Here is a 27,881-nt window from a genome sequence, read left to right on the forward strand (position 1 = left end):
CTGGCAAAACCTGTTACTAAGGGAGATGCATATCTACCCGTTTCTCTGTGACAATTGCACACACATTTAAAAGAAGGACATTGCTTTATTATTTGTGTTGATTGTTTGTCATTCCTAGTCCATAGATGGCTGGAATGTTCATATACACAGTACACTTGCTTTCAAAAGTGTTGGTACAATGAGGTCAATTCCTTTTTTTTTTTTTTCTTCTGTAGACTGAAAACATTTGGGTTTGAAATCTAAAGATGAATATGAGTGTTCATTTCAGTCTTTATTTCCAGGTATTTGCACAGCTCACAAGATGTCACATTTTGTTTGAATTCACTTATTTTTCATCTGAGCGAATGTATTAGAACGTGACTGACGGGTATATTGTCCTAATCGATCGATCGATCGATTGACACACCCGTGGGTGACTCATAGACACACCTGTAGACAACCGTGGGGGACCAGTAGACACCCATGGGTGACCCATAGACAGTTGAAGACAAACGTAGGGATCGTAGACACAAGTGGGCAACTTAATTTCCCACAGCACCCTAGTGTGACGCAGCACAGTGGTCGGGAATTTGTACTAACAGATGTCGAATGGCTAAATCAAGGAAGAGTATCACACTGCAGATCATATTAATGTACTTTATTACATCATTGTGTAAATATAAAAAATAGAATAAGAATGCATTTAATACAAAAAAAAAAGAGAAAACATGACTCAAGTGATCCCTTTTTTAACACTATCAAATAGTCAATACATTATCTTTGGTGAATGCTGGAGTTCTTTGTGTGTGTGTCAGGTAGGAAAGTGAAAATCAGATGACAAACAAACAATTGTGCATTAGCCCACACAGGCTGTTGTGTTGACGTGATTTGGGTTAGAAATGGCTTGTACACTAGACAAACATATTTGACATTCAAATTCATATTTCCCTTTATCCCTCTGTTCTTTAAATGCTCTGTTAACAAATTTGTTTTTTGTTGGGTTTTTTTGTCCATGCAATGTTTTGTTTTAACATTTGATCCAATGAGTGAGCACTTAAAATGATTGCCATTCATTTGAACAACTGATGGAAATGAATATCATTTTCTCAGAAATAAGCCTTTTTCAAATATAACTCAAAACCCTGATGGATACATGTTTTGGATTAAATGTACGAACAAAACATCCTACAGTGGATATAAAAAGTCAACACGCTCCCGTAAATGTCAGGTTTTTATAATATAAAAAATGAGGTCATAATAAATCATTTCAATACTTTTTCCACCATTGTGGCCTGTAACCTCTACAACTCTGTTTGAATCTTTTTTTTTTTTTTTGAGGCGGAAAACTAAAATAATGTGATTGCACAAGTGTGCACACCCTCTGGTAACTGAGATTTGGCTATGTTCAGAATTAACCAATCATATGCAAACTCATGTTTACTGGAAGTCGACACACAATTTCCACCATTTCAAGTGCCTTTGATTAACCTCAAAGTTCAGATTTTCTAGTCGGCTTTTCCTGGCATTTAAAAAAAACTTCATTATTTGATTTTTTTTTTCCCAGTAGAAGCTTGTGTGCTTCCACTGACTGCTATTTGGAACTGCTCATAATTGCATCCTCCGTGTCTAAGGCCCCAAGTCAAGGTGAAGAAAAACAGCCCTGAAGCATGATGCTGCCACCACCATGGTATACTGTAAGTATGCCGTTCTTTTGGTGACAAAATCTTCCAAACACGTTTAAAAATGTGTTACGGTCCAATGGAACCAAGGTATGTTTGGAGCAAACACAACACCAAAAAGGAACACAATACCAACAGTGAAGCATGGTGCTGGCAGCATCATGCTTTGGGGTTTTTTCTCCAGTTGGAACTGGAGGAAATCATGAACAGTTCAAAATAACAGTCAGTGTTAGTACAAAACCTTTTGGCTTCTGCTAGAAAGAACAACAAAAAAATCAAGAAACATCTACTCGAACATCTGAACTGTATTTGGGTTTAGTCAGAGACATCTTAAATGGTGGCAGATGTGTGCTGACTCCCATTTATTGAGTTGGAATGTGATTAGAAAATTCTGAACAGCCACATTCCAGTTATTGGGTTGTCTACACTTGTGCAACCACATTTTAGTTGTTAATTTTTACATCCCTCTAAAATATTTCATTGTTTTCCAATAGTACAGGTTATAGGTCACATTAATGGTGGAATTTTCTTTTTGAAATTATTTATCTTGGTCTCCTTTTATAATCACATAAGCCTGGCTTTTGAACAAGGATACACTTTTTACATGTATTTGTATGTTGCCATAACAAAAAATACACATGCCGTTATTGTAACACGACAGAAACGTACTGCATTTACTTGGATAAAAAAAAAAAAAAAAAAAAGTTTTTCTGAGTAATTGTTTTGAGGGCTTTGTTTTTGTCTGTTTTTCTGAGTATTTTTGTTCTGTTTTTCTGAGTTATCGGGACACATCGAACTCACGTGAGAACCTGCGAACTGCAAGTGACTCTGCGGACTCCGTAGTAAGCAACATGACCGGCTTATTTAGTTTGATCAAGTTTTATTTTGATATGGGTTTAAGACACTGGGAGATACTATTGTCTCTGATTCACATAGATGGTATTGTTATTAGTCATTAGGAAAAAAAATTGTCAGAAAAACATGTGTGGGGGGGGGGGGGGGGGGGGGGTGTAATTACTCAGGAAAAAAATTACTCAGAAAAACGCGGGGGAAAATAGTCATAAAATGGGGGGGAGGGATTAGACAGAAAAACAGTCAGAAAAACAAAAAATACTCAGAAAAAAATATTCAAAAAAACAAAGCCCTCAAAAAAATTACTCAGAAAAAAACAGGAGTTTTTTTGTTTTTTAATCCAAGTGAATGCAATACGCTTCCGTATAACACAACACAACACTTGCATGTTTTTTTTTTGTGTACCATAAATGGCCAAAACTGGTTTCACCGCTGACTGTGGAAGGTTCACATGACAATTTCAGACTAGAATTAAAGCAAAGAGTTGAGCTTTTCTGCAATTATAAAGTCCAAACTGATCACGAGTACCAACATTGTTATAGCAACACGGTGTAAACATTGTATGGGTGAAATGTGCAAAATATACAAAGAAAACTCAAAATAAAACACATTTTTACCAGGAATGAAAACTATACATGAACGAGTGTGTATTCTAACGAGTCCCGTTCGGATGCAGACATGTCAAAACATTTTATTCAAAATGTAAGCTTTAATATAAGGCACTTATCGTTGTCTTTTAGTATCATGCAGCATCCTGATGTCAAGTTCAGAAATGGAAAGCTTTCATTGCGCTCCCAAGTGTTTACCAACTTGAAACACTTTAGTGTCCTATAAGCGTAAATATTGCATAGTTAATATTGTTAAAAATGGAGGGCAGTTGTCTCGTTTAAGTGGCAAAGGCAACTGATAAAATACAACTGGACGTCCTTAGAAGCTTTAACATACAGTATAGTGTTTCACATAAAAAATGTGGACTCCTTGTTAGTAGAACATCAAACAATATGGAAAAAAATACAAACATTTTTGGACATGTCAGCCAACACCCAACTATTTCAAGACCTGTGCCTTTCCCAGATGGTCTGGTGAATAGTTTACTGTGTTGCCTCCAAAACTAACTTTGACCGCGCTGCCAACCAAAAGCCATACACATCCACAGTGCAAGCGGAGCGAAACATTCGCACCAGCTGTGAGAATAAACGAGGTCATGATCATTTCTTGCGCGGTATCGTCCAATGATCCAATCTGGATCCACTTTCTTTTAACAGGTTTTCAAAATGTGAGATGCCAGAGGACTTCAGGGGAGGCGCAACAGCTTGAAAAATAAACAACATTCTTTGGTTGGAAATTAAATTATTGAAATTTCACCATCATGTTTGCAATGACTTTTTTTTTTAGTTAATGTGTTGCTAAAATTAGACAGTATTATGAAAAACAGCAAGATGCGTGGTAATTATTTTGGTGTCAGAACCACTGTGATATGTTTAAGAAAATTCTCTGACTTGAAATTTGACGGTCTTGAAATGATTTGAATATCTTAAAATGAGACAGTTTTACAAAAAGTACGAAAAGGTGTGTGGTAATGAATTACGGTTCCAGAACTACTGTGACCTGTGTCAGAACCGACAATTCTGACTTGCAATGATTTTCAATGAAAGTAGTCCGAAAATGAATCAGTATTACAAAAAGCTGTAATGAATTATGATGGCGTTAGAACCACTGTGACATGTTTAAGGAAATTCTCTGGTGTGAAATTTCATCAACATCATTGCGATGCCTTTAATGAGTGGCTAGAATGGGATGCTGCTCTATTATGGGAAAACAGTAAGGTCCGCAGTAATGAATTATTGTGGTGTCCAAATACCATATATACTATCTATACGTTTTTGAAATGTCTCACTGGTATGCTCTTAATTACTGTGCTTCTAAAATGAGATGAAAAGCAGCAAATGGAGCAGTCATTAACTATTTTGGTATCAGATTATCGTGAAGTCACAAAAAGTGAAATTGCACAAACATCTTGCAATGATTTTTGTGACTGCATCGTTAAAATAAGATAGTATTGCAAAATGTAGCACTATGTGCAAGCCTTGAATTGATTTTGTGTCAGACTCGCTGTGATGTTTTTAAAAATTCTTACTAGCAATGATTTTAATTGTCTTGCTAAAATGAGACGGTATTACGAAAAGCAGCAAGATGGGTTGGGTTTGATGAATCATTTTGGTGTCAGAACCACTGTGATACGTTTAAGAAAATTCTCTGACTTGAAATTTCACTCGTCTTCCAGTGGTTTCAATGAATGTGTGAACCTCCTAAAATGATAGTGTTATGAAAAGACGCAAATTTAGCAGTCAAATTATTTTGGTTTCAGAATTACCTTGATAGACTTAAAATTACACAATGTCTTGCGTTGATTTGATCTGATAAATTGGCTAAAGTGAGATGGTATTACATAAAGCAGCAAAATGTGTAGTCAGTTATTTTGGAATCAGAAGCACTGATGAGAAAAATAAATAAATAAATAAATCTGACTTGACATTTCCCACAAGTCTTGCAATGATTTCCAATTGTGGTCCTAAAATGCAGTATTACAGAAAGCCGCAAATTGAGCAGTCATGAATTATTAGGGTTATTATCAGAACCACTGCTTAGTCAAAATGATTTGCCGTGAAATTTTGAAAGCCTTTCAATTGTTTGAATTGATGTGTTGCTAAAATGAGATGCTATTTTCTAACTACGCAAATTGCCTGTGTGAAAGAATCACTGTGACACTTAAAAACAAAAATCTATGACATGAGGTTTCCCAAACTTCTTCAAATAATTTGTTGCTAAAATGAAATTATCCTAGTTGGGTTAATTTTTTTAAATGTTATTTGTCTTTAATGTTCAAAAGTGTTGAGTCACCTACAATTTCAGTGTCACTGTGGGAAAATATTGCATTGACGGTGATTGCATCTAGTGATTTTTAAAAAGATTCTAAAAGCTTATTTTTAAGATAAAAATAACCGTAATACCTGTAATCAATTTAGAGTGTGTATATCGTGGATGGTCAGTTTTGTTGTCTAAGGGGAGTTGAAAAGCACTGCTCCAGAAACTCCAGAACCTACCGTCAACATTAGCACGTTGACTTTGGCATAGCTAGCATGGTATGACTTGACGTTCACTGACTAGGTGCAGGTAAGTGTAAATGGTTGTCTGTCTCTTATGTGTCCTGTGATCGACTGGCGGTCAATCCAGCGTGCAGTCTCCCTTTAGCCCAAAGTCAACCGGTAGAAAATGAATGCATGGATGCCCCATGCTGTCTATTAAAGCTGCAGAAGATTCCTCTCCTAAGTGCCAGGTGAGGCTGTGATGGTCGTACTTGAGTGAACAGGTCAAGAACATAAACTAATAGGCACCATATGGCATGTTTCATTGTTTTTACTGCGGTGTGATCTTTTTTTTCCCCAAAAGTGGTAGGTAAACAAGTCTACAAGCCCAGCTCATCATCCACGGGGACCGATTGAAGCTGAGTCAGAATCTTAGCATCCCCATCTATTTCTTCCGCATGCCCTAGTAGGGAGCTGGTGTCCTGCTCTGTAGAGGGGCTCCCCAAAAGCAGGGCCTCCCCACCCGGTAGACCCAACAAAGTTGGCTCTCCAGATAGCTCTCCCTTCCCTCGCCCATCAAAAAGAGTAAGACCGGCCGAGGTGGAAAGGGGCAGCGGGCTCCAGGCCGGCTGGGACAACTGGATGTTGGGCGTCACCCCACCTCCATACATGGGACTGAGGGTGAGCATGCGCTCCGGGGAGAGCGCGTTTGGCGTGGTGGGGGCGACTGACGGGTCCAGCGCGGTCGGCGAGGAAACAGGGGGTGTCTGGGTGGTTGCACTCTCAGTCTCCGTGGTGTAGTACGGAGCAGGCAGATTGAGGAAGTTCAGCGGAGGTGTTGCGAGGACGTTGGCGGGCTGGTCCGGGGTGGTCAAAAGTTGGGACGTTACAGGGACGTTTGAAGGGGTGAGACCAAGGCTCACCCCATTGGCAGGATGAGGGGATGTATCAGGAACTGGTTTCAGAGGCAAACTGGTGAGTTGGAAGCCAGCCGGAATGGTCAGAATCAGCTTCCCTTGCTGGACACTCAAGTAGGGGCTTCCACCCAGGAGAAGGTTACCTACCAGAGACGTACATCATAGATGGTTAGCAATATTAAGATGGTTATCTTTGCTACTTGCAGAAATTGTGTGTGAATACTGAGAAAATCATCACCAATCAACTAAGTGAACTGATCGCCCAAGCAACACCCAGGTAGGGATTGTAAATACACTACAGAGTTAGGCATATTCTGCTTTCGAGCAAAATATCAGGATGAACCTGAAATGTACTATAACCTTTACAGGTGAACTTAATTTGATCTTGGCTAAACTTTTGAATGAGTGTTGCATATGGCTCCTTAGGTTCTCTGAGGAGGTGCCAGGGCATCTTTGTCACATCACTGCATTGATGTTCTTGCAGGAAAAAGTCATTTTAGTCTAAAACAATTTGCATTCATATTGAGAAAATAAATAGCACATCTGTCCTGGCCTAGCCGTACATTTTGCTCTTTGACTTTGAATCCTTGAGCAAAGGTGTTACTATGAGCGCAGCAAAAATTAGCATCTCTCAGCATTCGCACAACACTCATCATCACTGTCTGATGAAAACTTTGCATCTCCACCATGGAAGTGTTTCTGTATTTTCACCTGCATATGTGTAGCTAAAACAACCAATGAAAACCCATTTTATAAGACCAGATTTTTAACAAAAGTATCTCCATTCACAACCAGAAGTGTCCTTCAGAAACATCGAGTAAGTTCTACTTCGGAGTCCTTGTTTCGACATGGACACTCCTGATAACTCTGCTTAAATACTGAATTTCAAAACTATCCAATTCCAATTGTGATACCTGGTCCTCATCAGACAGAAAGTAGCTACTGAACTGTGCGTTCACCTTGAGGTGCAGAAGATAGCTGAATGATCCCAGAGTTGAGCAGATGCATACCAGGTGTCACACTGGTTGGGGGGGCTACACTGTGAATAGGTCTCAGTTGGTTTATTCTGAGAGGACTTTGATTGATCCCGCCAGGCGCTGAAGCCAGAATCTGCAAGGGAACTCCGGCTGAGGTCATGGAAAGAGGGGGACTGGCAGGAACCACCTGGGGGAACGAGATGGCAGAGGACGTCTGGATGGATGAGACTGGCACCAGTTGGGGCAGAGAGAGGGGAACTAACTGAGCTGGTACGGTGGTTTTCGCCTGAGGTACTGGAACCACTCGTGTTGGTGAGGAGATTGACATGATCTGTGGCTTCTGGAGTTTAGCGGGCGAGCAGTTGATGGTTTGGGTCCCCATTTGGTGCGTCACTTGCTGTGGGAGAGGAGTACTGGGTACCTGTGAGATAGACACGATATTTGTGGCACCATCAGCCAACCGTGTAGAAGCATCTGGCTGTCTGCTCATTGTCGGAAGGCTTTGGAAGTTGATGGTTGGTGACGTGAGGGGGGAAACCGGGACTAGCTGAGGACATTGGGACACATGTGCTACGGAGGAGTGCTGAACGAGCTGGGATACTGGTATACCCTGGATGGAAGGCACAACCTGGGGCAAGGAGAACACCTGAGGGTTTGAGTGATTGGAGTTGACCAGCGTGCTAGGAGGGTTTATTTGAGGGGCCGAACTGGCAAAGACGACATAGTCCCCTTGCTGACTTGGGAGGGACAAGGCAGAGCTGGAGATGGGCAAGGCTGCGGATGGTTGGGCGATGGCCTCCTGGCACTGGGAGGTTTGTGTAAGGACCAGGGAAGGAAGGCTTGTTGGCGACAGAGTTGGCGGCGAGGGAGACAAGGATGAAGAGACGCACGCTGTCTGGCTGCTTTCTTGTTTTATAATGTCTTCGGGCACAGTGATGAAATCCATCGCATTGCTACTTTGGCTCTTGGCTTGCATGGGAAGAGTGATGACTGATGTTGGGTTAGAGACCGGTGAGGTGTTAGTGCTGAGGACAACTGCTGGGAGACTGTTTGGCTTTAAAACCATGGGAGAAACCTGCTGGTCTGCCAAGGAAACTGCTTGCTGCGGACCCTCTTGTTTGGCGAGAACCTGAGCCCCGTTCAGAATCAAAGGCGAGCTGGCCATCTGACTCAGGCTGACTTTCTGGCAATCCCCTAAGCTCAGCCCATTGATGATGACACCAGCGCCGGTACCGGAGATGAGGGAATTGCCGTTGAACAGTAACGGTTGGGAAGCCGTGAGAAAGCCGCCCGAACCATTGACAATGAGCTGACTTCCCGAGGCGCAGTTGACTGCTGAGAGCGAGATGATGGATGCCTTGGAGGCAGCAGGCTCGTCCACTTTGTCCGGGGTGTCGTCCATGGTGCTCATCTCATCCTCGCTGCTGTGGTTTCCATCAGACTCACTGAAATGCCACAGGAAGAAACAATGTCATTTTCGAGAGACAGGCATAGGGAGTAATGTGATCGTCACTAAGGCTGGATTTACACTACATGGATCAGGTGAGACATTTATGATTCTTTGCTCTCTAGTGGTAAAATTGGGATACAAGCGTAAAGAGAAGAAAAACATGGAGTTGGGTGTCTTTAGATTGGATTCAGGAGAGTTGTGGATATTTGAAAGGATATCAAAAATCTAGGGTCATTAAACGGGTGTTCCCACTATCGACCAAATCCCTGACCTCACAGAGATACAAAAATCTGTGGTCCACAATGCAGCACCCACTATGAATATAAAGCATCAGTTAAAGGATTATATAAATCTATATTGGTTTATTGATTCTACATGGAAATTGGTGTAAAGATATATTGCTACATCCTCTCAGCAAAAAGATTAAAGGTCAGAGGACAAAGATGTTAAAAAAATCTCTTGATATCTCTACAACCCCTTTACAAACCACATCTGCCATTTCAAAGTGATTAATTATATAGCCGATATTCTCTACAGCAGTTAAATCGATAAATATGATTCAGAATGCGCCTTCTGCTTTTCGGCGCTGTGACGTCACACTAGCCAAACAGCCTGTTCATTCGGCGTTGTGTGCTATTGCTCCATGCTGTTGTATATTTGTTGTTGTATGATTTAATGATATCACGATGGTTTATTGTGTGGCATTTGGTTGTACAAATGGTTCAGGCAGTGGCAAGAGTTTTTTTTTTTTGGGCAATCCAAGTGAAAAAGGCCCGGCACGGTGGACGACTGGTTAGCACATCTGCCTCACAGTTCTGAGGACCAGGGTTCAAATTCCGGCCCCGCCTGTGCTGAGTTTGCATGTTCTCCCCGTGCATGGGTGGGTTTTCTCTGGGCACTCCAGTTTCCTCCCACATCCCAAAAACATGTGTGGTAGCTTGATTGAAGACTCGAAATTGCCCGTAGGTGTGAATGTGAGTGTGAATGGTTGTTTGTTTATATGTGCCCTGCGATTGGCTGGCGACCGGTTCAAGGTGTACCCCGCCTCCCGCCCGAAGATAGCTGGGATAGGCTCCAGCAGCCCGCGACCCTTGTGAGGATAAGCGGTAATGAAAATGGATGGATGGATGAAGTGAAAAAGGAATACGTGACCAGTGGATAGGGAAAGTCAATCGACAGAGGAAGCAACGTGGTCAGCTATGGGTGCCGAGCAAGCATTCCAAACTCTGTGCCAATCACTTCAAACCGCCGTGTTTTGAGAAAGACTTAGCAGAAAGCATTGGATACAGAGGTAGAGGCGGAAACCAGCTGCGGTGCCAACTATTTTTCCTGCGGCCATCGGGACCTCAACCGCCAGCAAGAGAACTCAATCTCGCAGCGGCGAAGCGGCGCAGACAAGAGGTGAGGATTTCCTTGTATATACCTACGACTCTATTATGGTTATTATGCACTAGGCAGTAGGGGGGAAGAACACCCACGCAGTACTTTGCAGTACTGTCGTCTGTACTTTTGCCTGTATGACAAGCCAACAGACACACGGCAAATACTTTCTGTGCGGCGTGTTATAAAGCTACTCGAGTGAGGGGCACACAATATATAGGAATACTGCATACCATGTAAAAGCTTGTGCTGTGTCACTGAAACATATATAAATATATAAAATCTATCAAAACTGTTGGCACCCCATTATTTCTAGCCATGACTGTATAAAAAGACATGCTTTTGACATGCCGTCACATCGACCCAGTGGCCACTCTCTTTTTCGGTTGTACAGCTGCTACTTGGCTGCTCGTCGTCGTCACTGTCAGGTTCCGACGAGTCTTGAGCTTCGGGAATGTTTGGGGAGTGCTCAACGCGCGTAATAAAAACCTAATTTTTAGCTAAACTACCATTGAAAACTTGCTGGAAATGATGTGCATGTATTACATAACATATAAACAATGCAAATATGAATTTTAACTGACCCCATAACATCTTTGTCCTCTGACCTTTAAATGGTAAAAATGTATAATAAAGAGAACAAGGCTTCCAAAAAAGATCTTCGTTTTTGCACACTCATTTTGTTTTTTAACATATTGACTATAATGTACCTCTGATGCCCATTTATGGAGATTGCCAGACATTTTTTTGTTTACTTTCATGTAACGTTTTGAAGTCAGACTTTGGAACTCGCTCCAAGTGGGTTATTTCCTCCAACCCAGTTGTCTGAATTGTAGCCCGACATGCAAATTAATTTGCTATCCAAATTAAATAACTTAATCCGGAATGAACCTGAATTGCAAATCATGTACCTGTACTGTATTTTAAAAACATGACATTTATATTTCTAGGTCTAGGTGTTTTGTTTTTTTCCAAGAGGAAAAATTTGGATTTGCACATACAGGTACTTGGATCAAGTCACTCAACTGATATTCTTCCACGTCCTCAATAAGTGCAAAATAGTGATTCATACTCTCATTCCCACCGATGAATAATCTTTAATGACACTAACATGCATCTCTTTGGTATGTGGGAGGAAGCCAGAGTACCTGGAGAAAACTCAACAAGTCCTCAAAGGAAGGCCGAGATTCGAACCCTGCACGTTAGATCTGTTAAGCAGGCATGCTAACTACTGGGCCCACCAATACGAGAGCTGCATAATAAATTCTGCCAGTACAAACACACAAGAGAAACACTTTTACGTTTTGATGCAGTTATACAATCAATACTCATTTCAATTTTGATACAGCTCTTGAATGTAGATCTCATTAGATTGTGTGTGTAATGCTATGCTCCAAAAGTAGTATGAATCTTTCTAGCCTGTTGGTTTGAGAAAGTACATATCTACCAGACCACCACAAAAAGCTCCATATGATAAGATAGGGAGTTGCTCTTATCTGTTACCCCCCCCCTCGTATGTATTGTGTTTTCTCCCAATAGACCTTGTCATAATGTTTGTGAACAATCGGCACCAGGGTACATCTTGGTGGCAAAAAGTGATTGACTATGACGACAAAAACTACGCCAGATATTCCACTAGGATTTTTTTTTTCCCGCTTTACAAAAAAAACAATTAATAATCTGAATGAATCACGCAAACATGTGGACGAGTTTGTTTTCTAGTGGTGAGGTCGCCAAGGCTTTTGCCACCTGGAAGTACGTGTGGCGTCATGGTGGAAAGGTCATGAGCGGAATTTTCGATACAGCTATAGCATTGGGTTGTGTCCCTAATGTCGCGGCCTATAAACTAGTTTGGATCTTTACAGCTTGTTGGTTTTGGGAAGGTACATCCTGTATCTGCCAGACCACCAGCTCCATATGATAAGGTCACTCTTATCTGTTAACACCCCCCATGGTTGGAAGTAACGAAGTACAAATACACAATGTATTTGTATTTCGTTACATTGTTACTGTACTTCAGTAGATTTTTTTCATGCGTTTGTACTTGTTTGTTTTGTGATGACTTTTTACTTTTAAGCCCTACACTGGAACACATATCTGTACTGGAGAGAGGTAAATAACGACACTAAAAATGTTTTTTTACTTTTGTACTCAAGTACACTTCAGAGCTTTTTTTTATAAACTTATGTAAAATAAATTTATTAGTTCCCTACAAAACATCAAGAGCCCTCAGGTCATCAGTGACAGGTCTATTGTGTGTTCCCAGAACCAGAATCAAACAACGTGAAGTGACATTTAGTCATTATACTCCTTAACTGTGGAACAAACTTTGTGAACACCTGCTGTCTGTGTTCAAGCTGTCAGTTCATTTAAATCAGGGCCGAAAATATTACAAGTTTACTGCAGTATTCTCGTAAATGACTAGTTTCATAATCTCTCGACTATGCAGGATGCCTTCTTAGTAGTCACTTTAAATAGTTTATCCTCTTGTTTTAATTTCTCCTTGTTTTTCAAAATGTTCTTTTATTGTAATACATTTTACTAATCATTTTCCTTTTTTTTTTTGCCCTTGTATTGCATTTTGAATTCCATGTGTATGAATTCTCCTATACAAATACATTTGCAATGCCTTTCTACTTTTACCAGTCATTTTTTAAACAAAAGTATACGTCCTTCTACTTTAGTACAAATCGGGAGTATTTTGTACTGCATCTGTACTTCTACTCGAGAACAAAGTTTGAGTACTTTTACCACGTCTGTTAACATCCCCCTTTTACATGGTGTAATGCGTTGTGTTTTTTCCAACAGCGTACTTTTTACTTTTACTTAAAGCACAGGAGTTGAATCAATGCTTCTAATTTTACTCAAATATCTGTATTTTTACTCAAGAGTGCGAGTACTTTTGCCAACGGTGCTAACACCTCACATTTACGGCGATTCTCAAAGTGTGGCACAGGCTCCCACTAAATGGTATGCAAACGAATCACTGAATGAAATACAAATGCAATTTCAAACTTGCAATACAATCAAACCTAATGCAGCGAGCCTATTTGAATTTTTTTTTTTTTTTTTTTTTAACTGTAGGTACAGTAAAAAGAAATTCTGTTGTGTTTAACTGTAGTACAATAGATGTAGTATTTTACTTTTATATGCAGCACACTCTAATTGAATAATTCGAAGTCGAGTTAATGTTTCAACTGTGAATAACGTTACAGTGCCTTCCAATGATATTAACTGTACTTTTTAGGAATGAAACCTCTGTCTCTCTTTGGCCTAGGATGTTTCTGTATTTGAATGTTGGCCACGCTGGTGTTACTCGGTGTACACGGTTTCCAAGCATGGCGTTTTCTTCTCTTCTTGTAAGATCGGGGTGCGAGCGCGAGCAGCGTGCGTTTTTCAGGACACTTCTCACATTTCATAACAAAAGCAACACGCTCTTGCTGTCACCTCCTCTCGCGTGCGCGTATTGGACTCGAGCGGTCGCGGTCGCGGCTTTTGTTCCCATCGAGGGGCAAACGGAGGCTGAATGAATCCGTTTGAAGTGAACAATACGGAGCGCTGCGTGTTTGTCTACGTTGGCGTTTTCTTGCCTTTTGCAGCGCGTCCCTGGCGGGGTCCGGTCCCTCTGCCTGCGGTTCTTGAACCAGTTGCTGACCTGCGTGAGGGACAGCCCGGTGACTTTGGCCAGGTTCTTCTTCTCGTCCGGCGTGGGGTACCTGTTGCTCTTGTAGCACTCCTTGAGGGCGTTGCGCGACTTCTCCTTGAAGCAGTACACCGTCTCCTCGCCGTCCCAGATGGTCTTGGGCAGGGGGAACTTCTTCCTGAGCCGGTACTTGTCCACGGCGCCCAGGCTGCGGCCGCGGGACCTCTCCGCCTCCTTGTAGCGAGCCCTCAGGTAGAGGTCCTGCAGGAAGACGTGGTTGGACGGTTGGAAGTCGTGGCTCTCCAGCAAAGCGTAGAGCTCCTTGAAGCGCTCCTTGTGGAACGCCACCAGAGCCTGGGCCTTGAGCAGGGTCTCGTTGCCACGTAGCAGCTCGGACGACGGATGGATGGTGGAGAGGAATCTCCACAGGCGATCCACATTGCCCGCCTGCAGGAGGGCCTCGCACAGACACGAGACCTGCTCCGTGGAAAAACTCACCGCGGACAGCTGGAAAGTTTGGAGCAGGCGTTCGGCGACTTGCTCCGCGTCTTTCTCGTCTTCCGCAGCGGTGGGCTCCTCTGCGCTATTGTCGGATTGTTCTGTGGGCTCCAGAGACAAGGAAGCCATTTTTGACTTGAACTTTTTTTTTTTTTCTTTTTCCTTCCCCTTCCTCCTCCTCCTCCTCGCTCCCCTTCTTTCTCTCCTGCACCAGTGGAGGCGAGCGTGACAACCAGGACGAGGACGCGCCCCTTTTCGCCCCTCAACAAGCCCAGAAAAAGTTAGTAAATACGTTCGTAAATCATTTAACCACCCTCCTCCGGGGTTGTTTAAGTAGCCAAAAGTGCTTTTGTAAAACCACATTTGCTTGTTCCTTGTTTATTGTTGTTGCATTGAAGCAATTTGCATCCACGTGGCTTATTTGTATTCGTTGTTTTTACCCCCCCAAAATATAGATTATATTTAACGCTTGAAACGTGTTTTGCTTCAGATTCTATGCTTTGAAAAAGAAATAGCGCACCGAATGAACTCGTTGTGTAATCTATTTGATATGCTTTGTCTAAGTTGAACATTGTCAAACTAGCTCAAGAGATACGTATACCATTCTTGCCGAAATGTCAGCAAAAGTCAACTCTTGTTTACGGGCGATTTGGGTTTACCAGAAAAGTATTCTACAGCGCCATCGTGTGACATTTACGATAATTACATTTCTCTCTTCTGATTGGTTGTAAATGTTTCAATCTTTGCGCTAGTAGGCGGTTTTGCGTCCCACTTCCGCCTCATTTGAAACGTCATTGGTGAAACGGATTGTGCTCTGATCCGATTGGTTGTCTGAAGCCGGAGGGGTTGGCACAGGTGGCAATTCTCAAGCGCCACCACGTAGCAAAATATTTGGTTTAAATGAACATAATGTGACCATTATGTTGTCATTTATTGCAGCAGATGGGAAGCGAGTGAATAGCGATAGTTACAAAACCCCACCAACAACCACAAGAATTGTAATAGTCTCACTAAATCGATTTTTTTTTTTTTTTTACATGGTCGTTTCGGGCTGTCGAAGTAATGTACAGTTGTTATCTTGTGTAGGTTGAACATTGTCAAGCTAGTTCAAGAGATATAATGGTAATATAATTCTTGCAGAAGTATTGTTTAATAGTTGAAAATCAAGTTGAAGCTGCATTGTGTACAGTTGGTGTGCGTTACAATTGCCACTTCTGTGCTGAATGTGATTGGTTATAAATATGTCAATCTGTGCTAGTAAAGCAAAGCAAATGTATTGATGCAACGCATTTCCTACACAAGGTAATGTGTATGAAATGTGCTTTACATGATTAAAAGCATTTAAATACAAAGGAAAAACATCTGCTTGTATAACATTTAAAACAAAGAGAAAAGTACAATTAAAACAGCATACAGTGAATAAAAATAAAGAGAGTTTTTAATTAAAATAAGAGTTTTTAATCTGGAGTTATTCCATTTGTGTGCAGCATAACAGCTAAATGCTGCTTCACCGTGTTTGCTCTGGACTCGGTGCTCCACTATCTGACCTGAGTGTAGATCTCAGAGCCCTACTGGTTTTATATACCATTAGCATTTCTTTCATGTTTTCAGCACCTAAACCATTTAGTGATTTATAGACTAGTAGCAGAACTTTAAAATCTATTTTAAAGCTGACTGGGAGCCAGCGTAGCGACTTTATAAGTGGAGTAAGATGTTCTGAGCTCTTTGTTCTGGTCAGAATCTGTAGGCGGTTTTATGTCTACTTCCGCCAGATCTGAAACGCCATTTGTCCTACTCTACGTACTCTGATGTAATTGGTTGTCTGAAGCTGTCGGGGCGGGTACTGAGTGGCGAAAGCCGGAATTGTCACTACTAGCAAGCGTAACCACATAACGACCTGCGACATCGCTTTGGCAAGCACAACAACGTGACTAATTGAGTTCCCGCTTGTCAGAGACAACACACTCAAAAGGAAAATATTTGTAAGTAACTATATTTACAATTATTCCTGTAGTGCATCCTGAATAGTTCTCCGTTCCGATGTTAGCCACCCAAACAGCTAACGTAGTGTCGCCAGGCGGTGATTTGCTATCGTATCTAAATAATAAAATGTGGGATAAGTACCACCAACGCAATTTTGGTCGTAGGTGCTAAAAAAAGGGAAAAACGGTAAAAGTGGGAGAGCCAACTACTAGAAGTGGGCGTTGTCTGCCTTTTTACTTCATTGCGTTAAATAGAACAGACAATGGCTATCAAAGTTATTGGTCATTCTATGTCCTCGATGTAACCGACTAATAGGGGCGGGGGGCCCTGTGCTTTCTATTTCCAAAATTGGATAAGATTAGCTTTAGGACTGTGAAAAGAAATCGGTCGGTTAACTCGACCTCAAAAATTGGTCATCCCCAAAATTTCTGCCTTGAAGCAATAAAAAATATCAATAAAAGCATATTTGCGCTGCTCAGATCCAATTTGCGCCGCCCGGAATCATTTGGGCACTGTCCATATTTACTACACGGACATTTGTTGCAGACGGAGACACTTGGGCCAGTGAAAAAGCATTGCCAAAAACGACAGGTGAGTGTCCGTAAGTGATTTTGAAGTCACTATTCGCGGTGTAATTTACTTATAACATGATGTATGAGTGAGCTGAATGGTAGTTCGTGTTTCCATTTTTTTTTTTTATACCTAAAATGGTAAATGATAGTGCGCTAATACTAATCGTGAATGCTAACTATTTAGCAAAGTCTGATTTTTGTTGTCTCAAATTCTTTAGTTGATACCATACATTCAGCACCAACATATGCAGTTTAAGGAAAGAGAATGCATAACATGCAGGAGGAATGAGAATAAAATGCATGTTAGTTGCGAAAAAAAAAAAAAAACATTTCGGTGGGCCACTGGTTAGCACATCTGCCTCACAGTTCTGAAGACCCGTGTTAAAATCCGGCCTCGTCTCTGTGGAGTTTGCATGTTCTCCCCGTGCCTGTGTGGGTTTTCTCCGGGTACTCCGATTTCCTCCCACTTCCGCAAAACATGCATGGTAGGTTAATTGAAGACTCTAAATTGCCCATAGGTGTGAATGTGAGTGCGAGTGGTTGTTTGTTTATATGTGCCCTGTGATTGACCGACAACCAGTTTGGGGTGTACCCCGCCTCCTGCCCGAAGATCGCTGGGATAGGCTCCAGCATGCACACGACCCGCATGAGGATAAGCTGGTCCGAAAATGGATGTATGGATTTAAATTTTGGGGGTGGGGCAGCGATTACGCGAGTACTGTACGAAATATCGATTGGATAATCGATTCTAAAAAGATTTGACTGTGACAGCCCTAATTAGATGCCATAGACGAACGGCTTGAAAAAAAAAACTGTTACTGTAGCAAAAAATAGCATCTTCCAGACTGCAGAGACATCTCAAAGAAAAAAACCTGGCCCACGCAATGCTGCTCTCTCTGCATATAACTGTGTTCGACAGTAGACCACCAATGCATTGCCGTTGATGGAATGTTGGCACATTCAACATTGCCGTCACATAGGCACAGCGACTCTGTTGGCTGGATCTAGTCATAATCTATATCTGTGACCCGGAAATAAAAATTGCGCTACAGCACAAGTCAACAACAGCGGCCAATTCTGAAACTATAAGACTTTGTCAACGGCAGCTAAAGTTAGAAATGGAAACTATTTTTGGACACATTGTTCGGTCCCGACGGTCCATTTTATTCAATATCTGTTATATTCGGGTCCGTTATATCGAGGTTCCACTGTACAGTATATTGTTTGATTTTCTGTGAAGTGTATTAGTTTGCCATTGTATCAAGATTTAATCAATTTATTTTATTATATATTTTTAACCAGCATCTGTATCCAAGCTGTTAAGAAGATGGATGGTTCAATAAGTGTTGTTACCAATCCCTCCGTTAATGTGCGCCTTACGACCACCATATCCTCCTTCGAGGTGAAGAGGAGGTTTGATAGAGGGATCTCCATTGCAGAACTGAAGGTAACCATATAAACTATACAAGTGTGTTAAATTATCAGACACCTAACAATGTCTTCAAGTGTGTATAGAGGTACTAGTGTTAACTATTGTCTTTTCTTAAGGGCAAACTGGAGATGGTGGTGGGTGCTCCCGCGTCCAGCATGGATCTGGAGTTGTTTAGCACGTCGGACAAGTTGTTACAGACGCTGGACGACGACAACGCTTTGCTGGGCTCTTATCCCGTGGATGATGACTGCAGAATACATGTATGGAGCTGTGCTTTATTTCCAGTGGTTGAGATGGAGAGACAGTGTAGACGGACAGAGAAAGAAAACAGGATAGAGGGGTTGAGGGACTGGGGCAGGGACGAAAGAACAAAGGGCACAACAACAGCTGTATCAATAACAGTAATATTCCCATTTCTATCAATCTCTACAAGTGTTTTCATATTCAAATGATCACTTCTACAAACCTCAGACAAGATGACAATTAGGGTTGGGAACGATAAACCGATGTGACCAGATATCTGTTCGTACAGGCGAGAGATACGACTATCAGTAGCAGACTCCCTTATCGATACAAAACCCACCAGGAATCCTTAGATGCATCGGTTGTAGGGCTGTGGACCGGATATCGCGAGGCGAGGAATCGGTTGCCTGAGGGTTTATGGTTTTCATCTCGTAAGCGTGAGAGGTCTCGCGCTGTGCTCTGCAGGTAATGTGTTTACAACCAAACACAGCAGTGGTGGATACAAGTGACCCTACTAATTCAACTAAATTTCTCCGTAGCATCACTATTTCAACATAAAATAGTGGTCACAGCGATAGCAAACACACAATAATCCCCAGTTGAACTAAGCTAGTCAGCATTACTTAAAAGTTCAAAAAGTCAGTCAGCACTCAGCAATTAGAACAGGTAAGTGGACTACTCATGTGGTCCCTGGGGGCTACCTGGTAGCAACATGAGAAGTGCCCGCTATCCTTGTTGAATTTTAAATTAAAACAAATAAAAAACTTCAAATGTCTCTAAAATCCCCCACAACAAATATATTGTTAAAAAAAACCCAGTTGATTACTAAAGTATATGACCTATTCTTCTGCCCACCCTGCCAGTCTCACCAGTAATATTCCATTTGCGCTATTTAAGTTTTTAGGGTAAGTGATGCCGTTTGAAACGTCACAGTAATTTTGTTGCGTCAACTTGGAGAACCCCTCAGAATTTTGTGTCGTATGAGCTTATTGGTGGCTATTTTTAACTGAAAATTTCAGATTCCCCGAGTAGAAAACAAAATTAAATGGTTTCGGACCTGTGTTGAGAAATAATGTCGCTCCATTGTTATTCTAATTTGAAGTTGTTTTTTGACCTGATTTTATAGGTTATATCACACATCTGACACAAAAACTATATTTCTTCAGAATCTATTATCTGACTTTAAAAATTCTTGCTCCGTTGCAGGTTGAAGTGACCATTCCAACCATTTAGACAGACTGTTATTTTGGGAAATCTTGTCACATTGCTATACCAAGTGCCTGTGTTCCCCATGTTGGTGATGGGCAAACATTTGTGCTCAAGGGCCACATTTGATTTTTAAAAAGGACAGTCAGGCCAGGTCATTCATAGATGATGCATATGGGGGGGAAAATAAAAACATTTTTGGAAAAATAATTGACTCTATGCACGCAGCACTTTAGCGTTTGGTGTAAAGTGGTATGTTAACTTGCAGTCGCCAGATAAACGCATAAATGTTACCGTGAATGACGTATTAGTTTTAGAATTGCCACAGTTATCCAAGTAATGGCGAAACGACCAAAAGATCCATATCTGATTTAATAAGCCTTTCGCAGTTTCGCTGCACAGGTTTGTGTATTCATAGATTTGCATGGCTTAATCTTTGAAACTCTCAACTCGACTTTATTTATACAGTGCTTTAAAAACGACAGCTGTAACAAAGTGCTGTACATAAAGATTGAATAGAATAGCATAGAAAGCCTTTATTCTTTGTCATTGTATGATGCAGATACAAAAAAATTGGGGTTTTGAAAACAAAAACAGCGGGAAAAAAATAACAAGCATATGCTCGCAGGATCAATGTGTCAAGAGTTTTTCATTACCCGTGGTCAGAGCGGGGAAGGGGTGGGAGCTTTGACTGTAACCGAAGTTGTGAATGTGATGTTGAAATTTGTCTTGGTGAATGTTAACTTTCCATCCCCTTTGTCGTACTCGGTCACTGGGAAACGCGGTAAAACCCAAAGCCGGATTGAATTGCTGAAGATATCAGGCGGCATACCGCAGTGTTTTCTTGAGGAGGTATCTCCTTATCTTTAAAAAGTAAAAACTTTTGATGCCGTTTTGACTTTGGAAAATTACCAGCACCAAAGTATTGAATATACCTATTGCAGAACCCCAGATTATCATACATTTAACAAAAGAGGTTATTTTTTCTGTCAGATGGGGTCCCAGTGTCTTTTAACATATTGACAGCCGAAACTTTTATGCCACCTGTCCTTTCCACTGGAAATGCTTTGTGTTGCTGCAATATGAGCCATTCATTCTCATTTGATATTTTTCTATTCGTAATTCAATTTTAGTATTTTTATTTTATTTTTTTAGAATAAATAATTTTAATCAATTATTTATTAAGCTAAATTAATGCTAAATGAATAAAAAGTGGCTACATACATTTTAGTTAACTAACTTTAGGAAATGAATGCAATAAATAGAGGCTTGGTCTGGATTAAAGAATGGAGCGAGCCATATGTGAACAATCCAAAGCAATGACAAAAATCAAAACAAAAATTAGTGTATTAATTAAACTTACATGTATACCCTCACGATAAAGTTGACTGTAATTATGATTTTTATTGAGGTGATGGGAGTCGTGCAAAGATACTACAATAATAATAATTTTCACTTTCTACCTGCTCTAGTTTTAATTCATTATTACATATAAATACGTTAGCTTACAACAGTTCGTGTTTTGATTTAGTCACTTGTATGCTGTGACACATAAACCTAAGCATTTTTTTTTAAAATTATAAATTCTGTATCTGATTTTCTTCTTCAGGTTATTGATCGAAGTGGGGGCCAGTTAGGAGAGTTTACTGATGTCACCAAAGTGGAAAAGTTCGTTCTGTCGGACGAGGCTTATGAAAAGAGATCAGGTAAATTTGCTCGAGCCCGTTTTCATGTAGAGATCAATCATAAATGGTATATCGGAGCCATAACAGACGATCCGGTGTTTATATGCCCATGGCTGTCTCTCCACTTCAGAGTCAGCAAGGTCCTTCATGAAGAAACAGTCCTTCGGCCGTTACAATGAGGAGGAAAGAGCCAAGAAGAAAGCCGACAACATCGCTCGGGAGGAGGAGCAGGAGGCGGCTGCTGACGCCATTTCCGTGGGCAGCCGATGCCAAGTGCGAGTGCCTGGGCAGCCCACAAAGCTCGGCACGGTCATGTATGTTGGTAAGTCACAAAGAGCTTCACATAGAATTTTAATGTTAAAGACAGATCTGCATCAAGTTAGCTACTACTTTTAGTAGGGTTGCAAAATTCACTGAATTTGTAAAGTTGGAAACTTTTAATGGGAATTAACATGAATTTATGGGAATAAACAGCAACAAACCAGGAATTTACCTAATTGGAGGTTCTACAGTGGTTATAAGAAGTCTCCACACCCCTGTTCAACTGTCAGGTTTTTGTGATATAAAAAATGAGACCAAGATAAGTAATTTTCAAACTTTTTCTACCATGAATGTGATCTACAACATTTACAACTCAATGGAAACTACATCTTTTCAAGAGGGCAAGTAAAAATAAATAGCTGCGATAATGTGGTTGCACAAGTGTGTGTCTTATACCGTTTTCAGAATTAACCAGTCATATTCAAACTCATGTTAAACACACCTGCTACCGTTTACAGTGCCTCTGATTAACCCCAACAAATGTTCAGATGTTCTAGTAGGCTTTTCGAGACATGTTATTTTGCTTTCTAAAATAAGCCTGTTTTTGTGTTAACGGTGTTATTGGGAACTGTTCATAATTCCGTCCACCTGGACTCAGGCTGAAGAAAAACATGTTTTTGTTGATTGTTCACTTAATGTTTTCAGAATTAACCAGTTTTCAGAATTAACCAGTCATATCCAAACTCATGTTAAACACACTTGCTACCGTTTACAGTGCCTCTGATTAACCCCAACAAATGTTTAGATGTTCTAGTAGGCTTTTCGAGACATGTTATTTTGCTTTCTAAAATAAGCCTGTTTTTGTGTTAACGGTGTTATTGGGAACTGTTCATAATTCCGTCCACCTGGACTCAGGCTGAAGAGAAACATGTTTTTGTTGATTGTTCACTTAATGTTACTGTAGCCATATTGTACTGACCAGCCGGGTTTTTGTTTTTTAACGTCCATGGTTATCATTACATTTGAGCTCTTTGCTACTGGTACCCTTCTGCGGTGGCATTACACAAAAGTAAAGACAAAGTAATACACGCTTGTGGAATTAATCATTAGATGCTCACTGAGCTCAGCTCATGTAGTTAGCGAAAGTCTTGTGTGACATATTTAAAGTTTTGTGCTACTTCAGAAATGTATTTTTCCCTCCATTTTTGGTGAATTACAAATTGTACAACTTAAAGGGGATTCAATTTTAGAGGCACCACTGTATATTAGCCAAATTTGTTAAAAATAAAATGCATATACCATTTTTTCTTACTTTTTGTAGCAGTTTATGAAAGGATAGCTCATTTTTGTGACCATATTTGTGTTTGTTGTGTTTCCAGGCACAACAGATTTCAAGCCAGGCCATTGGGTGGGCGTCAAATATGACGAGCCACTGGGAAAAAATGATGGCAGGTAAGAGCGAGCTCATGCACGTTTAACACGCCTGATTTTTTGTTGTTTTCTCTTTTTTTTTCTTTTTTTTTTTTTTTTTAAAATAAAAAAACTTTTTTCTGTTTGTCTTCTTTTGTGACAGTTGCGAGGGCAAGCGCTACTTTGAGTGTGAGAAGAACTACGGGGTGTTCGTGAAGCCACTGAATGTGACTGTGGGAGACTTCCCAGAGGAGGATTACGGTTTAGATGAAATGTAGTACTGCGAGATGATAGACATTGTCGATTTATTTGGGTTTTTTCAAGAAGGCATGAACCACAAACAGTGACGTTTGAGTTGGCAGTTTTTTTTGTTTTTTTTAAAGCTTCAACTCCCTCATATTCATGCCAATGCAGTAGAAATAATGGATGCCTATACTGTACATTCTTGGTTATGCAGGCTGTGGTTGTGCACTGAATTTTCATTTGACTCCCGTGTGTACTTCAGCTGTACCTGTTAAATCACATTTAAATACTAACCTAGCTTTCTTATCCTTTGCTTCATAGCAGTGTGTATAAACCATGTGTCCTTTACATACAGTATATGCAAATGTGCGTGCACCAAAGGAAGATATTCCTTTCCAAACAAGGTTTGTGTGTGTGCAATTCTGCATACATCAAGTCTCCATGTAGATAGATTCTGTATGTCTTCTTATTTTTATATCAATGAATTCCTCTCATTGAAAATGTTTGCACTCTCAACATGTTGTGTTGTTATTGAACCCCTGAAATTGAACTCTTAATAGTATTCGGCATCAAAAGTGTCACCGTACAACTACCCCCAAGATGAAATTTAACTGAATAATTAGTGCATGCTTGTTGGAAATGGCTGAAATGTTTTTTATTGTCAATTACGGCAGGCAACTCCTAATTTACCATAATCAGCCATAGTTTTAACAAATGTTACCACAGTTAAAATTGTACTTTCTGTGCAGTAGTAACCATTACCCCATCCTTAAATTGCATATGTTAGGAACAACTACATTTCATTGAAGGAATCAAAATTAATCACACACTACATTTCCAAAGCGTGTTGAGAAACTTGAGTGATGTTTTCTTTCCAACCACACATTAAGGTCGATGATTAGCTGAGCTCTCTCCCAGCTGCCGTTAGGCTAGAGGCGGGGTACACCCTGAACTGGTCATTAACCAATTGCAGGGCACTTCTCAACAATAAAGACTCATTACATGCATGCTTTTGGAACGTGAGAGGCAGAAACCCCACATACACAAGGAGAACATGCAAACTCCAGATGGGGATGCTGCAGCTGAGATTAGAACCTCGAATCTCAGAACTATTAAACAAAGAACACCATGTTGCCTGTGTTGTCTCATGTATTATTTTAAAACATTTAAATTTTGAAATGTTTTTAAAGGGATGATACAACATGACACGTGTTATTATTGTAGAAACCATAGCTGAAGATAAAACAAAAGAATGCAAAAATAGTGAATCCAATAATACTAAACCTTTGAGCTATGTAGTTATTATTTTTTTTTAAAGTAACTTTTCTTGTGTGACATTGCAATGATTTGGTGAAGGTTCATATTTCCAAAAATACAAATGTTTATTTTTTCTTATAACTTCCGAAAGGAAACTTTTGTTTCGTGTTTAAGTGTTTATAACTACGATAACGACACAAATAAAATTGAAACTTATCTCTTGTTTTGTTTGGGGGGAAAAGTACAGTAGTTTCTGAAGCCGTTTTGACTCAAAACCCTTCCGTCACACACATACGTTAAGAGTTGTGTACGAACAAATAAGGTCAAAGGAAATCACGTAACGTCACGTAACCAATGCGAATAATTGACGTTGTCATGTTCAGTGTATCTGATGTTCACGGCGGCCCCCACCGAGACGTCACGCCGGTGACGTTACTCTCGCGAGATTTCCCCGCGAGGTAGCAGCAGTGTGCTTGTGTGACAGAGACAAGGAAAGATGGCGACGCAGGAGAGCCAAGCGACCAAAGCGGCCGTCACCAATGGCGAGGTAAACTCAAAGAATCCCGCTTTGACATTCGCGTCCCGTTTTTCTTTCTCGGTGACAGGAGGGTCGCGTTTCCGTTTCAGCGCCAAGTGTCAATGGCGACGGAGTGACTTTTGTCAGTGCCGGTTACTAGCTAAGCTCGACCCTCACCCCCCTTTCCCCTCTCCCCCTCCTTCCTCCCGTGTTCTTATGACAAATTCACGCAGTTGGCGAGCAAGACTATGGGTAGCGAGAGAGCGGTCCTAATGGACACATCCCCCCTGGAAGAGCCACTAAGCTCTCGGCTAACTAGCCCCAGTCATTGTGTAAGCGCTCCTTGTGTCAGCTATCACAAGGCCTTGGACGAGAGAACCACGCAGCTTCGGGCCGGTTAGCACCTTGCCATCTCTTCAAAGCATCGTTCACCTGTGACAAATGAGCCACTGAGAACAAGAGTGGGCTAACTCAATTTTTGCCATTTTGCCGGAGAGTGATTCAAAGTTATGGCTGCAATAAAATCGGGGGTATATGGCAGTTAGTCTTCTGGATTCATGTTTTTACAGGAATTGTGAGTTGTGCTCAGATTCTGGTATTTTGCCTAATATGATTATGAGCTTGGCTCATGTTGCTTGCAATTTTGCACAACTGAGGTATTGTTACTTTCATAGATTGTATCCAGGTCAGTATCGTCTCGGTTGCCGGAAGGAAAAAAAACAACTGGAATTAGGAAAAAAATATATTTATGATTGACACTAAATAAAATGCTGAAAAATTCAGCAAGCTATGAGAGGAGTTGACAAGCTTAATCAGCATTGTGTCATCTCCTCTAGTAGTGACTTGGGTGAAAGACTTTTTTTTTTTTTAACGCAAAAGTTGTTGATTGCAGGTTTAATGTATTTAAGGGAGGGGGAAAAACATGAAAATTACTTTACTGGGACTTAAATAGAAAGCATTCAGTAAATGTGTGTAGCCAGTGGTTGTTAACCTTGTTGGAGGGACACGCAAGTTTCTAACGCACGTTCACAGAACCCTTTATAATTGGAAACATTTTATATATTTTAGTGCACAAAATGAACCACGCATCAGTTGCACATGAACACTGTTCAAAGAACAAAAGCAAAATTAACAAAACAGTAATTTCACACAAAAACATTCAATTAAATTAAAATTTACTGTAATTGAATGTGAATTTTGCTGGTGCCTTTCTCCTTGGGAAGTGCCACTCATTTTCACAACAAAGTCTGTTCCTTTTATTTTTATTTCTAAAATCCTTGAAAAAGATTGGTGCACGCTGGCCCATATTTGGAAATTGTTGAAGTCGCATGGTTGTGTTTCCCACTTGTTGGTCTATTGCTGTCATAGGTATGAACAATAGGTAGATACGACATGAGTTGCGTGCCTACGACGACGCTAAGCTAGTAGGGACAAAGGGTCAACGCATACTATGTTTGTGGATGGCACGAAAACCAAAATAAACAGGATTGCCTGCAGATTGTGCTGCATACGGTTGGACACAATGCCATACAATCACAACGTGAACTCAGATTAACTGTACGAGTTAGTGATTAACCAAAATAAAAATTCTCAGTACCCTTATAGAGGTACTTTATGCAGCTATAGTGTCGAAGTCAGAATTTTGATATTGTGACACCACTATTGGAATCAAACCTTGATTTAGACCAGTATTCTTCTGAACGATATGCCTTTTCTGTATTCATTTCTGCACTTAACTTTAAAATGACAAAACATGTGTTAGCCCACTGTAGTTCTCAGTGGCTCAAATAAGAACAAACATTTCAAAAGAGTCACAGGAAGCAGCTTTAGAATGATGTCAACCGTGGCAAACTGGGCTTATGTCCACTTTTAGAACCAAAGAACTGCTTGCCAGTTCTGACTAATGTTGCCTTGAGTGATAAATGACCATTACAGCTAATAAAATTCAAAGCGAGTCAGCTTGGAGGCAAAAGTGATGTCTGGTCCGTTCTGCCCTCACATTGAGGCTTGCATTCTGCCCACTGATACAGTATCATGAACCAAGCAAACTGGAGCAGTCAATTGCTATTACCCCCCTCATTAGGTTGGGTTGATCATTGAACTCGCTGGATGAAATTATATTCAGTGCTGAATCAGTTTAAAATTTTCATTGTTAGTTTGAGAGGAACTGATTAGTTTATCATCGCTCCCATGTAAATGTCATCCTCACGCGGAAATACAAGAGTGCTTTCATCAAGTGCATTCACCATTACAAGAGCACCATTTCCCAACCAACCGGTGGTTAATTTTTAATCCTTTCTCACCTTATTGAAATTGCTTATTTATTGTATTGATTGAACTCCCGCAGATAACCCAGCTGGTGTTTGTTCTGAAGGCCACTGGTGACATGTCACACATCCATGCCTTGTGTATAGGCCGTAAACCAAGAGTGTGAAACAATGAATTTGTATCACTTCAATGATAAAATGTAAAATGTTGTATATGAAGAATCAGTGACTTATCTTTAGACTTTAAAACACTCGCCCCACTCACTCTAATAATTTACCTGCTGTACCTTACCGTCATGTCACGTCTCTGCAACACAAAGGCAAACCTTTGTGTTGAAAAGAAA

The 27,881-nt window shown here is 40.7% G+C and overlaps 3 protein-coding genes across 7 annotated transcripts in view; 2 read left to right on the plus strand and 1 right to left on the minus strand.

Annotated features, from left to right (window-relative positions):
- Nucleotides 1–622: 622 nt before the first annotated feature.
- Nucleotides 623–15,071, minus strand: six5 (SIX homeobox 5). Of its 2 annotated transcripts, none has more exons than XM_061783254.1 (3): nucleotides 14,037–15,071; nucleotides 7,473–8,935; nucleotides 623–6,656 (listed from the first exon to the last, which is right to left on the minus strand). In XM_061783254.1, the coding sequence occupies exons 1-3, from the start codon at nucleotides 14,822–14,824 to the stop codon at nucleotides 5,977–5,979; spliced, it is 2,931 nt and encodes a 976-aa protein (XP_061639238.1). In that variant the 5' UTR covers nucleotides 14,825–15,071; the 3' UTR covers nucleotides 623–5,976. The 2 variants fall into 2 exon arrangements, with proteins under 2 accessions (XP_061639238.1, XP_061639237.1); XM_061783253.1 differs by having other exon boundaries at nucleotides 13,911–15,071.
- On the plus strand, nucleotides 14,333–24,625 carry tbcb (tubulin folding cofactor B). 4 transcript variants are annotated; one of them, XM_061783267.1, is made up of 9 exons: nucleotides 14,406–14,531; nucleotides 14,676–14,741; nucleotides 16,991–17,035; nucleotides 18,319–18,463; nucleotides 18,565–18,708; nucleotides 21,507–21,603; nucleotides 21,713–21,904; nucleotides 23,223–23,295; nucleotides 23,417–24,625. In XM_061783267.1, exons 4-9 carry the CDS (start codon nucleotides 18,344–18,346, stop codon nucleotides 23,529–23,531), a joined length of 741 nt encoding a protein of 246 aa, XP_061639251.1. In that variant the 5' UTR covers nucleotides 14,406–14,531; nucleotides 14,676–14,741; nucleotides 16,991–17,035; nucleotides 18,319–18,343; the 3' UTR covers nucleotides 23,532–24,625. The 4 variants fall into 4 exon arrangements, with proteins under 4 accessions (XP_061639253.1, XP_061639251.1, XP_061639252.1 ...); XM_061783269.1 differs by lacking the exon at nucleotides 16,991–17,035 and having other exon boundaries at nucleotides 14,333–14,531; XM_061783266.1 differs by lacking the exons at nucleotides 14,406–14,531; nucleotides 14,676–14,741 and adding an exon at nucleotides 16,278–16,443.
- A 517-nt stretch (nucleotides 24,626–25,142) lies between these two features.
- The window catches only part of clptm1 (CLPTM1 regulator of GABA type A receptor forward trafficking), a 34,525-nt gene continuing 31,786 nt past the window's right edge, over nucleotides 25,143–27,881 (plus strand). The window contains exon 1 of the mRNA XM_061783256.1: nucleotides 25,143–25,300. Coding sequence (XP_061639240.1) covers nucleotides 25,250–25,300 — 51 coding nt within the window. The 5' untranslated portion in view covers nucleotides 25,143–25,249. The remainder of the gene's footprint in view (nucleotides 25,301–27,881) is intronic.

This window comes from Phyllopteryx taeniolatus, chromosome 8 (genome assembly GCF_024500385.1).
Source record: "Phyllopteryx taeniolatus isolate TA_2022b chromosome 8, UOR_Ptae_1.2, whole genome shotgun sequence".
Lineage (NCBI taxonomy): Eukaryota > Metazoa > Chordata > Actinopteri > Syngnathiformes > Syngnathidae > Phyllopteryx > Phyllopteryx taeniolatus.

Excerpts from the sequence above, each read along its gene's own strand:
- six5 (XM_061783253.1), bottom strand. The coding sequence starts at position 14,824 with ATGTGGTTTTACAAAAGCACTTTTGGCTACTTAAACAACCCCGGAGGA. Across the intron at positions 8,936-13,910 it reads CCAGGGACGCGCTGCAAAAG|TGAGTCTGATGGAAACCACA; the intron begins GCAAGAAAACGC and ends GTGGCATTTCAG. Across the intron at positions 6,657-7,472 it reads GCTATCTTCTGCACCTCAAG|GTAACCTTCTCCTGGGTGGA; the intron begins GTGAACGCACAG and ends CGTCTCTGGTAG.
- tbcb (XM_061783269.1), top strand. The coding sequence starts at position 18,344 with ATGGATGGTTCAATAAGTGTTGTTACCAATCCCTCCGTTAATGTGCGC. Across the intron at positions 18,464-18,564 it reads TCTCCATTGCAGAACTGAAG|GGCAAACTGGAGATGGTGGT; the intron begins GTAACCATATAA and ends TCTTTTCTTAAG. Across the intron at positions 21,905-23,222 it reads CGGCACGGTCATGTATGTTG|GCACAACAGATTTCAAGCCA; the intron begins GTAAGTCACAAA and ends TTGTGTTTCCAG.